The sequence below is a fragment of the Protopterus annectens genome, chromosome 9.part0 (genome assembly GCF_019279795.1).
Source record: "Protopterus annectens isolate FY-2018-M chromosome 9.part0, PAN1.0, whole genome shotgun sequence".
In the NCBI taxonomy this organism is placed as follows: Eukaryota; Metazoa; Chordata; order Ceratodontiformes; family Protopteridae; genus Protopterus; species Protopterus annectens.
The window spans coordinates 854,898,333-854,912,397 of record NC_056743.1 but is presented as its reverse complement, the minus strand read 5'-3'; the positions used below and the strand labels follow the sequence as shown (position 1 = coordinate 854,912,397).

General features: G+C 37.0%; 1 protein-coding gene across 1 annotated transcript in view; it reads right to left on the bottom strand.

Annotated features, from left to right (window-relative positions):
* VPS52 (VPS52 subunit of GARP complex) overlaps nucleotides 1-14,065 on the bottom strand; it is a 449,815-nt gene that overhangs the window by 324,617 nt on the left and 111,133 nt on the right. The window contains exons 3-4 of the mRNA XM_044083563.1: nucleotides 12,093-12,145; nucleotides 11,384-11,459 (exon numbers count right to left, since the gene is read on the bottom strand). Of these exons, the coding sequence (XP_043939498.1) occupies nucleotides 11,384-11,459; nucleotides 12,093-12,145 (129 nt within the window). The remainder of the gene's footprint in view (nucleotides 1-11,383; nucleotides 11,460-12,092; nucleotides 12,146-14,065) is intronic.

Below are 14,065 nucleotides of genomic sequence, written 5' to 3'. Positions count from 1 at the left end.
GGGCTAAATTTATGTTGCTGTAACCAATATTAATCTCATTTTTTTGATACTATAGCATATTTAGTTGAATTCTTATCATTCATTTTTCCCTCATATAATAAACCATCCATCAAAACCATACCCGCACCCTTATCTGGCTTCATCACTCTGATTTGCCTATCATTTCTTAGTTAAAATAACACTTTCCTTTCTTTTTCAGTTAAATTACTTCTAAAGTTCACATGTTCAAAACTTTCTCAGATTTCTCTCTCAAGTGTTCTCTCAAAATTCTTTAATTGAGGGTGAAGCGGTGGATTGATTATACTTTTTCTTGTAAATGGTGTAGGGGTAAAGTTATGGTCATGAGTTAAAATTAAGCCTAGATTTATTTTCCTCAAAAACATCTTAACTTCAAGAAGTGTTTTAGCTATATCGCCTTTCTTCATAGGTATGTACTTCAAGCCCTTAGATAACAAATAAATAAAAGCAACCAAAGAAAGTAGTTTCCCTCTTTTTTAAGTAACTGTTTTAGGTAATTGTTACAACATTTTTGTTTTATTAATCTAATTAGCATTAATTAATTGATTGCTGTATTTAAATGTGGTTTTTACTGTGTTTTTTCATTCTGAAGAAGTGTTTTACGAAAGCGGACAAATAAAATACTGTGTACGCTATTTGGAAGCATCGCTTTTTGGTCTACCTTAGTGGCTTTCATTTTTATTGGTTTTTGGTTGCTTTTATTTATTGGTTATTGTGTGGTGCCATGACTGAGGTAGGAGAAGATCCACTGATGAATGTTACGATTCATCCTACACCTACCAACGGTGACGGCAATTTGAACAGTTTGAATAATCTGTTTGTTTCTACATTGATTGACATTAAAAGTTCTCTAAAGTTCCTTGTTGAAAATGCTACTAAGAGGAGGTGCAAGCCTATAAATCATGGTTCAAGTTCGCCAGGGGACCTCTATGAAGAAATGGACACAGTGATCGATTTGGGCGGTATGGTAGATGCTGAAGCGGCCAATGATGACGTCGCTCCCTGTGGTGAAAGTATGCATTTACGCGGCAACGATTCAAGTGGGTCCACTATAGATGAACTGCTTACCTTGTCGGAAAACCCTTTTGGAGGTAATATTCAACTTCAGAAGGAAGTACATGAAGATTTTTTTTGGGGCACAACAAGAACATTTACTGCGTCTTTTGAAAAGGTATAGATCTATTAACATTGAGAACTGTTATTTTATGCGATGCATAGAGTTAAACATTATACCGAAGGGTTTAATGTTTTTCAAGTGTCCGAATGGAGTGAATGCAAATAGCCCGTTTTTTCAACATTTAGTGAATTTCTTCACCGAGTCCGGGATTTGTTTTTTGAGGTTATTAATTGATAACAATAAACAAAAGATGACAGACTTGAAAAAAGAAATCACTGACCTCGAACAACATTTAAAGACTGCTTTATCTTTACAGAAGTTTGATACTTTAATGCATCAATTTTCTAGTGAGTTAGAGAAACACTCAAAAGAAGTGACTGTTCGTAAACAGCAAAAAATATCCCGCGATTTATCTTTATTTAAAAGCAGGACTGCCTTTAACCATTTTGCTAACAATACAAAAAATCCTGTTTTAAAAGATAAACGTGGTTCTACTTTTTCTTATAATAAAAAACCTTATAATACAGTTATTGATTCTATTACTACTGGAAACAAAACTTTAACTTTTAAAGATAGGTTGCCAAACGGGTCTTTTGTACGACCATCTAACGGAAGTAATTTGATTCGCAATTCTGACACTTTTGCAACTACTTCTGTTAACAACAATTCAGGAAAGATAGTCACTAATAATGATACTTCTGACGACAGTCCTGTTGTTGACAACCCCGTTAGTGCCGTTGTCACTGACGGTACAGGTTGTAATTTGACATCTGATTCTGGACCTGCTGTTGTTTCTAAAAGAAACCAGGGAAACTACCACAAGAAGACTGTTTTCACGCGCAGTCTGACTTTTTTGGGGTCAACGTCCTCAGGGGAGGAAGCATAAGCGGGGACTTGGACTTGTTTAACATTATAAATTTAACAGATCATGTTTTTTCTGAAGCTCAATTGAGAGTTTTAAAGCTTGGTTTGAATTTTGTGCCTTCTCACCGGGGTAATTATTGTAAAACAGTTGTAGATATTATGAAGTTTACCAGAAGGTTAAATTTGACTTATTTGTTGAATAATATACATCAAAATGACAAATGTCTTGTTAAACCCTCTACTTATAATCCTACCTTACATCAGACCTTAAGAATATTTCAAGAACAATGTATTCAAGACGTTAATAATCATTTAACTACGAAGAACTCACACATGAATTATAATTTAACCACCATTGAAAAATCTGCTTTGTTCGATTTACAAAAATTGACTGAAAAAATAAGATTTATGAAAAGCGATAAAGGGTCTAACATTGTTATTATGACCCAGGAAAATTATAAAAAGTGTATGTTGGGTTTATTGAATAACCGTGCTGAATATGAACAGGTTCCTCTATATTTTATACAGCGTCAGTTTAGAAGGATACATTCTTTCCTATAAGACTGTCTTATGTCTGGGGAAATTGCTTTTGAACTATACGACTTTTGTGTAATTTCTGAACCAAAAATTGGTGTCATTTTCAGAATTCCGAAAACCCATAAAAATATATCAGACCCTCCTTTCAGGCCTATTGTTTCCTCTCCCCATTCAGCTACAGAAGGTGTTGCCTTAATCATTGATTCTATGTTAGGACCTTTGTTGGAAGCTCAACCATCCTATGTTAAGGATTCCTGGCATTTTCTCAGTAAACTACGGGATTTTTTGAATACTTTCTCTTTTGATGTTAAAAGACACACAATTTTCACTATTGATGTAGTGTCTCTCTATACCTGCATTCCCCATGAAGATGGAGTAGATGCAGTTCGCAGTTTTTTATGCCAGAAACACATCTTTTCTACTTCTACTATTAACACCATTTGTTTGTTTCTTGAAATTATATTAGATAATAATTTCTTTTTGTTCGGTGACCAATATTACAAACAGAGCAAAGGTGTAGCGATGGGTTCTCCAGCTGCTCCGGCATACGCTAACATCGTTATGGCCTGGTGGGAAAGTGAAATAATACCATCATTAAAAGAAAAATTTCAAGTTAAATTTTATTGTCGATTTATCGACGATTTGGTTTTTATTCTGGAAGGCGGATCTGATATAGTGGATCAATTTATGGGTTTTGTAAATTCATTCTCCAAGTACTTGAAGTTTACTAAAGGGGATGTTGGATCTGCCATCAATTTTTTAGATATTCATTTATGGTGGGATTCCATCGGATGTCAATTTCAAAGTAACATACATCGCAAAGACACCTTTACAAATGGGTATCTACATTACTCTAGTGGACATCCAAAGTACATGATAAACAATATTCCCAAGGGGCAATTTATACGGGCGAGTCGAATGACCACCAGGGATGATGACTTGGTTATTGAAGTTGATTTTATTATCGATCTATTCTCTAAGAGAGGTTATGACATCTCTTTTTTAGTTAATACAGCCAAAGGAATTTTTGACAGACGCTATACAGATTTTCCTCCCATTTTAACTTGTTCACTCAATAACATCAATGGTTTAGGTTTTCCACATTGCACTAGTTCAGTTCAATCTACTGTAACATGTTCTTTTGAAATGAGTGCAGATAGTAGGGACTTGTTCTCCATTTTGGAGAACAATTGGAAAATTATCAAGGGTAATCCTGAAATATTCAACGTTTTGGGTGACAAACCGAAATGTGTTTTCCGTAATGAATACAATTTGAAAAACATTTTGGAAAAGGATAAAAAACCAGTTAACAATGTTTTATCTACCAAACGTGGCATGCACTGTTGTCATGAATGTACTGCCTGTAGATTTATTCTAGTTAGTCCCTATATAGCTGTTTGTTCCATTACTTACACCATTGAAGTACCTGGCTTAGTCAATTGTAATGCTACCAACGTTGTTTATATTTCTTTTTGTTCTGGGTGTCCTGCGTTTTACGTAGGGATGACTACCAGGAAACTCAGTACACGTATTAAAGAACATAACTATGCTATCAAACATAAAGATATCACCAATGCCTTGTATAAGCATTCCATTGATTGTCCCTCTTACAAAAAATTTTTGTTTACTGTTTTAGAAGTTTGTCCTATTGATCCTAGGGGAGGGGATCTTAAGAACTATTTAGAACAAAGAGAAGCAACCTGGCAAATAAAATTGAAATCTGATAAGCCACCTGGGTTAAATGAATGTATTAATGGTAAATGTTTTTTAAAACATCGTAAGTTATATATTACTGATAAAAAGAAAGTAGTTTCCCTCTTTTTTAAGTAACTGTTTTAGGTAATTGTTACAACATTTTTGTTTTATTAGTCTAATTAGCATTAATTAATTGATTGCTGTATTTAAATGTGGTTTTTACTGTGTTTTTTCATTCTGAAGAAGTGTTTTCTGGCGGACAAATAAAATACTGTGTACGCTATTTGGAAGCATCGCTTTTTGGTCTACCTTAGTGGCTTTCATTTTTATCCCTTAGATAACAAACTGAAGTGTTCTTCAAGTTTAACAGCACTATAGTTATAAACGGTAAACCCACTCATGGTGAATTTAAAGTAATTAGTAACATCCTTAATAATTACACTGTGATTGTGGTGCTGCGGTAGCGTTGTCGCCTCACAGTAAGACGTTGTCCTGTTCGATTCTCAGCTAGAGCGTCTTCTGTGTGGAGACATGCGTGAATGGGCGTACCTTTGTTAAAGGTTGTGCGTCAGGGCCGGCATACCTTCGTTGAAGTTGTGCATCAGGGCCAGCAACTCGGCACTTAAAAATCTACTGCCAATCATTAGCGGACCGGAGTTCCGCTGTGGCGACCCCTAACAAGGAAAAGCCGAAAGACACAAGTAACATCCTTAATTGTCGAGGTAGGGAGGGTCTCATTCAAAATCATTTGATTCAATATCTCCCCCCCTCCACTGAAAATTTTGATTTTGCTTATAATTTTGATTATTCCCACCATTTCTAATTCTCTCAGACCTACATAGAGATGGCTGTTCGTCAAAGTCATCCAAATCATCCACATTTCCCCCCACACAGGTAGTCTCCCTATCTTCTCCATTATATATAGTTACCACAATTAGTCTCCACACACTGTTGGACATTAAACCTTTTATTTTTCGGTCTAGGGTAGCTCAAGTTGTTCCGGTATTCATTTACATCCCTCTCCAGCTTTCTCAATTTTCTATGAACCACATAATCACATTTTGCATCAATGCTATTTCTAATTTGGTAATATTTATCTTTTTCAGTGTCTATAGTAAAAATTTGTTTTTTTTTTAATAAAATCATTCAAGATATCTATATCTTTATTAATTTCATCTTTCACCCTATCATTTTCTTTAATCATAACTATTAAAACATCCAGTCCGCATTTATTAAATATCTCTAACAATTCTTTATGATAGATACTTCCTTCTACCACATTATTAGGAAATTTGTAAACACGCAAACCTTTAGGTACAATTTCCTGATTAATGCAGCATTTTAAATAAGCATTTTCTATCTCAAGAGTTCTAAATTTTAACATTAATTTAGAAAGTTGCTCGAGCTTACTACTGTAACACTCAGTAACAGGTAAAGCTTTACCAGCATCGTTTTTAAATTTATTTGAAAAACTGACTTGTAGCCAGTCATTTAATTCAAGTCCATTGGTTCCAGTCACTTCAGAATATGTCCGTGTACCTTGACCAGGTGGTAGTCCAGATGCTTCATTATTACGAGTCTCTCCATTTCTCAAAATGGCTGGTGTATTCAAAAACCCCATCTCTTTCTGACCAGCTGAAGAATTGAATCCATCCATGCCAGACCCGTTGTTTCCACCATTACACTCACTCCATTTTCCAGAGTTCGGCTCTCCTCTTATCATTGTCCCACCCTCTTTGGGCCTTGCCTATGAACTCAACAATTGATTGGCTAATGGGTATCAAGTCAATCAGCTGGGTCAACTGACCAATACATTTCCTCAGTTGTCCTGCTTCTTCTCTACTTCTCATAGTAGTAGCAGCAGCAACTTCAGAATCTTCCTCCATGCCATAAAAAGCACAAATAATCCACAAAAACAGCACTCCGAGGCAAAATACATACAAATAATCCAAAGAAAATGTCCAGGCCAGGAGATTCCGGACAATTCAAAATACGTTTAATAGCAGGCAACACAGTAAAGAAAGACCATAAAACGTTGACAAACACTCAAGCGTTTTTCATCACTCATTACATGACTTCATCAGATGCAGAACTGGAATTAAATAAATTAAAATATCCTTATACAAACTGCATAATCATGTTAAAAACATATCCATTCAGTAAAATTCCATATATAAAAACTTTGAATATCTAAATACGAACATAATTTAAAATGTAATTTAAAATAAAATACATAAACAAACAATGTAAACACTGGATATGTTAACATGATTATGCAGTTTAAGGATATTTTAATTTAATTCCAGTTCCGCATCTGATGAAGTCATGTACCGTGTGGCAAAAAACGCTTGTAAGCTATAAAGATAAAACAAAACTCAACAGCATTCAATAGAACCTCAGGCTGTACCATGTGTCTTACCAAGGATAACCTTTCTTTTAGGTTTCCTCAAGTTTGTGAGTGGGGCTGTCAATTTGGAACACCTGTTCCTATTAGGAGGGTAAAACTTCAATATCTGAAGATATACATAGTTTTGTGTGTTATTATTATTAAGTTAATAGGGCTTTTTTTGGGGGGGGGTACTTGTTTTTTGTTTAATGGCTTTCAATAAAACAAAGTTTTCCAAGATGTCAAATACGCTCAAACGGATATGACAAGAAACAACTGCATAAAAGACCAACCTGCCAAATAGTATACGCATGCACTACAAAAGCTGGAACTAATTATTTAACAGAAAAAATTATACATAAAAGGTGGGAATATAATGATGCTTTCTATACTGTGTTTAAACGTTAATGGGTCTCAAAGATAAATACAAAAAAAAAACAAAGAAAGAGTAGCGAACTATATTAAAAAATGTAGAGTGCTAGAGTACAAATAGCTACAGGACACACACCTGGAAGGAACAGAACAGAACATGTGAATGATAAAGAAAGGTTTTTCAGGATGGTTATTCAGTGGAATACCTGGGGCAAAGGAAAAGAGGAGTACTTATATTAATTGCAAGAAGAGCTCAGATAATGATAGAAGAGAATTAAAAAAAAAAAAAAGAGAGAGAAACAAAAATGGTAGATTTGTAGTACTAGAGAGGCTACTGGCAAGGAAGGAGGATTACAATGGCATGCATTTATATTCCACCTACACCTGCTACAATGGAGCTTAACATAATTCTGGGAGAAATAATCAGCTTTCAGCAAAGAACATTACTTATAAGTGGGGACTGGAATTTGGTTTGCAACAGTAAAGATGCATCTGGGGGCCCAGAAAAGAAAATATAACAAAGGAGGGTATATTTTTGAAGAAAGTTATGAAAATACTTGGCTTGGAAGATGTGAATGCAGTACTAGGAGTTTGGAGTGAATTTACATATTATTCCCCAAGATAAAAAAACTGGGCTAGGCTACATAGAATTTATATTTCACAGGATCATGTGCATTTAACTGCAAAAGGGAGTGGGTTGAGGAGGGGAGGATAGATGTGCATTTAACTGAACATCTTGATATGCACCCAATAACTACTTCAGATCATGCACCAATAAAAACTAACATAAAAATTGGCACTTTATCACCTATCTGTTGAAAAAGCATGGAATTTAAGGAACGGTAAGTGGAAATTATTCAAGAGCTATTAGAGAAAATAGAAATTTCTTCTGAAACTATAGCTAGGGAGTGGGACAAAAATTAGAGTGGAGTTTAAAAACAGGGTGGAAATAAAAGAAATGGAGATATTGTTAAGAAGTACAAGAATTATTTAGAGGGACTGGCAAATGTTAAAGTATTGCAAAATAGGAGGAATCCCACAGAACAAGAAGAAAAGCAACTGCAGAATGCTAAACAGAAAATAAGGGATTAATATGACAGCATGCAGAAGTTTAGAAAGATTGCTGTTAAGCAAATGTTTTTTGCTAATAATGCTAGAGCACAAAAACTTTTAGCACAATGACTCAGGCAACAGAAAGTAGAGAGGGCTGTCGCCAAGCATAGGGTGCCTATAAAAACGAAGATAACAAGGTATCCTGTAGAAGTATTAGAAATATTTTGGAAATTCTATGAAAGTCTGTATAAGGCAGAGAAATATAATCAAGAAAAGGTACACATGGAAATGTTTACGAAAGAATTAAATATGTCAAGGTTAGAGCGAGATGAGGCTCAATTACTAAATGTTAGGATAGCAGGAGAAGAGATAAAAATGATGACGTATAACCAATCCACAGAAAGGTCACCAGGAATAGATGGTAATCCTGTGGAAGTTTGGTGGTAGCCGTAATAACTAAAAGGGTAAAAATCCATCAGAGCCAGCTTCATAAATCTTCTTCTTCTTCTTTCGGCTTTTCCCGGTTAGGGGTCGCCACAGCGGATCACCTTGTCCGCACATTGAATGGCAGTGGAGTTTTACAGTGTCGAGATGCCAGCCCGGCGCCCAACCTTCCACAGAAGGCACACTCACACGCACACCTAGGGCCAATTTAGAGTGTCCAATCCACCTGCAGCATGTCTTTGGGATGTGGGAGGAAACCGGAGCACCCGGAGGAAACCCACGCGACCACAGGGAGGACATGCAGACTCCGCACAGAAGGCACCCCAGCCGAGGATCGAACCAGAGAACCTCTTGCTGTGAGGCAGCAATGCTAACCACTGCACCACCGTGGCCGCCCTCATAAAGGCCCATTTCAATACTATACAATAAACTATAAAGTGTTTATTATAATGGCTAAAAGAATGGCACATTTGACGCCAACATTTATATATATGGATCAATGTGGTTTTGTGGAGGGGAGACAAACATTTAAAAACATTAGCAGAACACTGATGATCCAGAGGGATGCAGAATGTAAGAAAATACCACTGTTGTTGGTGGGTCTTGATGCAGAGAAAACATGTGACAGAGTAAGCTGGGACTTTATGAGCAGGGCTATGGACGCATTTGCATTCCCTGCTAAAATTATAAGGTTGAATAGGAGGTCATATGAGGGATCGGAGGCGAAAATTAAAAGTGGGTGGGGTCCTCTCTGATACTTTCTGCTTCAGCAGAGAAACCAGACAGGGGTGCCCTCTTTCCCCTTATAATTCATACAGTAATCAAGAAACCTGGCTCTGTTTACAGATGACATAATTTTATACCTGACAAAAAAGAAAGGGACATTACAGTGTAGTTGAACATTTTGAGTCCGTTTTCAAGTCTTTTCAGGATACAAAATTAATTAAGCTAAAATAAAGGTAATAGTGGTAAATTATGTACCCACACAAGAATTGGTTCAGCAATATCCATATTCAAGGGGACATGATAAAATGAAGTACTTAGGAGTATGGATTAGAAATTACTCTGGTGTGGCAGCCAAGGATATGTGGGAGGAGACTAAACAAAGATAATATAAAAACTGAGAAAATGCAAGCTCTCTTACATGGATATGGATAGCAAGATATATTTTAAAATATGTTTTTAATCCCTTTAGTCTTATACACAGGTCAGGCATATTTTTATCAACCAGAGGAGAAGTTGTGGATTGCAATTAAAAAAAAAAAAAAGAGCTGAAGGATTCTATCTGGATGAGGAAGAAGGAAAGAGTCAAGGGAGATAAGCTGATTCTTCCAATAGAAAAGGGCAGACTGAAATTACCTGATTTGAAGGGGATACTTTAGAGGAACACAGTTAAGGCTCCTATACATAACACAAGCAGAAAACTATAATTCAACATAGAAAGGGAAGATGATAAAACAAGGGGAAACTCAAAAAACAAGAAGAGACTGGGATTCTGGATGCAGACCTTTTAGGAGAATAACAATCATCATACAGAATACTATATTCATAAAGTAGCAGAAAGGATTCTAAGAACTAAACCAACATGGGAATGGTGAAAGGAGAGTCTGCCGATAGGGATGACTGGAATTAGGGGCACAGACAATAGGCAAGAGGGGGCTGGAACTTACTGGATAAGACTGGCAAAGGAAACAAGGTATTGGGAGCAAATAAGTAGACACGGAAAGGTGATAGAATAGGAAGACACCAAGAATATATGTGGACTGCAGGTTAAGAGATTGCTATCCTCATCAAGGATTGACATCAGGAGTATAGGCAAAGAGAAAGAAATAGGGGGGGGGGTCCTAGACGAAAGACCAGCACTAGCAGAGTACATAACAGAATATAGAACAGAAGTTGCCGTTAAATAAGGAATAATTAGTAGAACATATAAAATACTGTATGATAACTAAGAATCGGGAGGTTAGAAAGGATTGGGAAGAGAGATTGGATAAGCAATTCACAAAGAAACAATGGGGGATATGTGTACATCTCCCAAATATGCAACAAATTCTAGACTAAGATCTCTGCTTGAAGTATTTACATAGGTATTTTTATACCCCAAGTAGACTCCAAAGAATTTTTCCTCAGATAAACAGCAAATGTTGGAGGTATAATGGGGAAGAAAGAGGTACATGGGAACATATTTTCTTGGAGTGTAATGAGTTGGCAGACTGTAAAGATTCCCTGCAGACTGCTCTGTCAGAGATACTAGGTGAACAAATTGGTGTAATTAAGGAAATTATTTTTTTTGAACCATGATACAGAATTTGAATTGCCTTGACATAGTAAGGACTTGAGTCTAATTATGGTAAAGTCTAAACCAAGTCTACTACAAGTAGTGAATATAGTAACAGAGATAAAGCAAATAGAATTGGGATTTTTATTAAAGGGCAGGAGCAAATTACATAGGAAAAAAGGGGAATTGTGGGAACAATACATGCAGAGGAGGAAACAGGTTTAAAGTAGGCAGGATATGCATGAGCTAAGTAATGCTTTAACTGACAATGACAGGATAGATTACAAGTGATGTACAATATTTAAAACTAAAATTACGTCAATATGGTTCGTTTTTATTTGTACAAATGTAACATTGCCTGTGTCATACATGATCATTTAATAAAGATATTTCTTTTTAAAAACAAACAAACAAAAAACACATGCAGAGCTTTAGTCTGAAAATGGAAAAGCAGTTAACATGTGCTTGTGTTTGTAACAGTAAGCCAACTTACGTGTTGTAAAGTCTACACAAAAAGAGGTACAGCTCCAAGTGTTACAAAGGTCAGAGATAGGCACAAAACTTCCCAATCAATATTCTGCACTACTTTAACATTCTCTTCCCATACCAAAAAGGATACAGTCCTTAATGGAAACATGTTCAATGTGCTGTAACTCCAACTCCACCTGTTTCGAGTACTGGCGCAGATCAACCCCCTGGACAGCAAGAAAAAGATTAAGTCATTTAAAACTCCTTGACTTACAATTAACAGCACAAAGGACAAATGTGAATTGTTTTACTGTTCCCTTCTCCTCATCAATGCAAAATAAAAGGAATAACACAGTTGGGCCATGTTGAAATACCTGGCCACTTCTTTACATGTACAGAGGAACAAAACAGGATACGATAAACTGAAAAAGTGCATTTCTTAAATCTTATTACTTTAGCATAGCACACTACTTAGATTTTTACCTTCAGACTTCCCCAGCTACATTTCATAGCATTTACAGTCATTTACAAGTACAGGTATTTTCCTAATCACTGACATCTACTACTGTATAAAGCAAGAAAATGTTTCTATTTTAGTCCCTTTACTACATTTTTCAAATCCAATGTTATACATTTCTTATTTAAAAGTTCAGACATAGAAATGCATGGCAGTAACCTATGCTTATATGGAAAGCTTATGAGAACAACTCTAAGCTTCACACCCAACATACACAGTCTGCAGTCCTAATACTCAGATAGTAAATGTGTGCAAATATGACCAACAGTGAACAATGCCTGTATGAAGCATACTTTCATAAAACAGACTATTAACAAGTTAAGGTATATTATTGCAGCCTTACAGTTTTCAAAGCCTCCTTCACCAGTTCATCTTCAAGGTTAGCTTGTATGTGAGCTAAGAAAAGAAAAACAAAATAGTTATTTGCATACTCCTCTCATTTTCACATCTGTATTATTCTGCTAGTATTCTCCAATAACAGTCCAACTTCCAGCAACCACTATTTAGCAAACGCATTAATATAACTCTGCCAACTCCCAAAGAACTTCATTTTTGCAGTCACTCACATGTATGCTTCAGAGCATCACAACACAGATCAGATAGTTCTACGTGATTATGCAGCACTGCTGAGTTACTCTGCATGATAAAATAACTCACTTTCTGCACAGGCTGAACTCATTCTATAGCAGATTAGAGGAGAACAACAACCTGGGGGCTACAAAGCTACCCACTGGTCAGCATGAGACAGTGCTCAAACTTAACCCTGGAGAAGTGAGAAGCCAACTTAAGAAAGCGAACCCCAGGAACGCTGCAGGCCCTGCTAATATTCTGGGCAAAGTATTAAGAGAACGTGCAGACCAACTGTACCTAATCCTTACAGATATTTTCAATACCTCCCTTGATCTTGAATGAGTGCCAGCATACTTCAAGGTAACTAATATAATTCCGCTGCCCAAAAAAGCCAATCTTACTTGCTTAAATGACTACAGACTGGTGGCACTAACCTCAAATGTCATGAGATGCTTTGAAAGGATAGTAAAAAAAGCAACTGCCAGAAGCTTTGCCACCAACCTTCGACTCTCTGAAGTTTGCCGATCAGCCAAACAGATCCACTTTGGATGCCAGTGGTTTACTGGTACACTTCATGCAAAATAAAAGTAAAGCTTAACAATTAAACAACATACTGAGATCTTACTGGAATACTGCGGTGGTGGTGCTGTGGTAGCGTTGTCGACTCACAGCAAGACGTCCGTTCGATTCTCAGCTAAAGCATCTTTGTGGAGACATGCGTGAAGGGGCATACCTTTGTTGAAGGTTGTGGGTCAGGGCTGGTAACTCAGCGTGTAAAAATCTTCTACCAATCATTAGCGGACCGGAGTTCCGCTGTGGCGACCCCTAACCAGGAAAAGCCGAAAGACACAACAACTGAGATCTTACTGGAGATATGCTCACTGTCCTGTTGGAGATAAGCCAATAAGTAACTTCAGAAATAAGATATCCACCAATCAGGACTATGGGCAGAAATGACCAAGAGATAAAACATTAGGAATATGGGAAGAAAAACAACAGTGAAAAATGTACTGATGCAAAAAAAAGTGTCATGTTTAATCATATTCTCACCTCAGGCTTCGTGCCCACTGAGTGGTGCACAGCTACAGTTATCCCACTCCACAAGGGGGAATCTACCTTAGATCCCGGTTACTACCGCCCCATCAGTCTGACAAGCCTGATCTGCAAGGCCATGGAACGTATTATCATGGAACTTATAAACAAAGACATTGGCAACCTTCAAACACTGGACCCCACCCAATTTGAGTTCGTGAAGGGCCAATCTTGTCTGCTGAACCAGATTGACTTCTTCAAATCAGTCTCCAGAGCCATGGACGAGGGTAAGGTGGTCGACACAGCCTATCTGGACCTTGCCAAGGCCTTTGACACCATCCCCCACTCTGGAATCGTAGATAGTCTAAGCTGGGCATTAATCCCTACATCACTCAATGGGTTGCCAATTGGTTTACTGTCAGAACCCACACTGTAAAAGTAGCCAACTCCAAATCCAGCTCCAGACAAGTGACAAGTGGAGTACCTCAAGGTTCTGTCCTGGGACCGCTCTTGTATGGCATCTACTTCTCTGCAGTACAGGCCAACACTAAGGGACTCTGGCTAACAGATGACTGCAAACTGGGAGCCATTATTGAATCCCCAAATGATGTGGATACTCTACAAAACGGCCTTACAGAAACAGATGCTTGGTGCCAGAGCCATAGGTTCAAGCTCATTGCCAAGAAATGTATAGTTATCCCCTTTGGGAAAAAA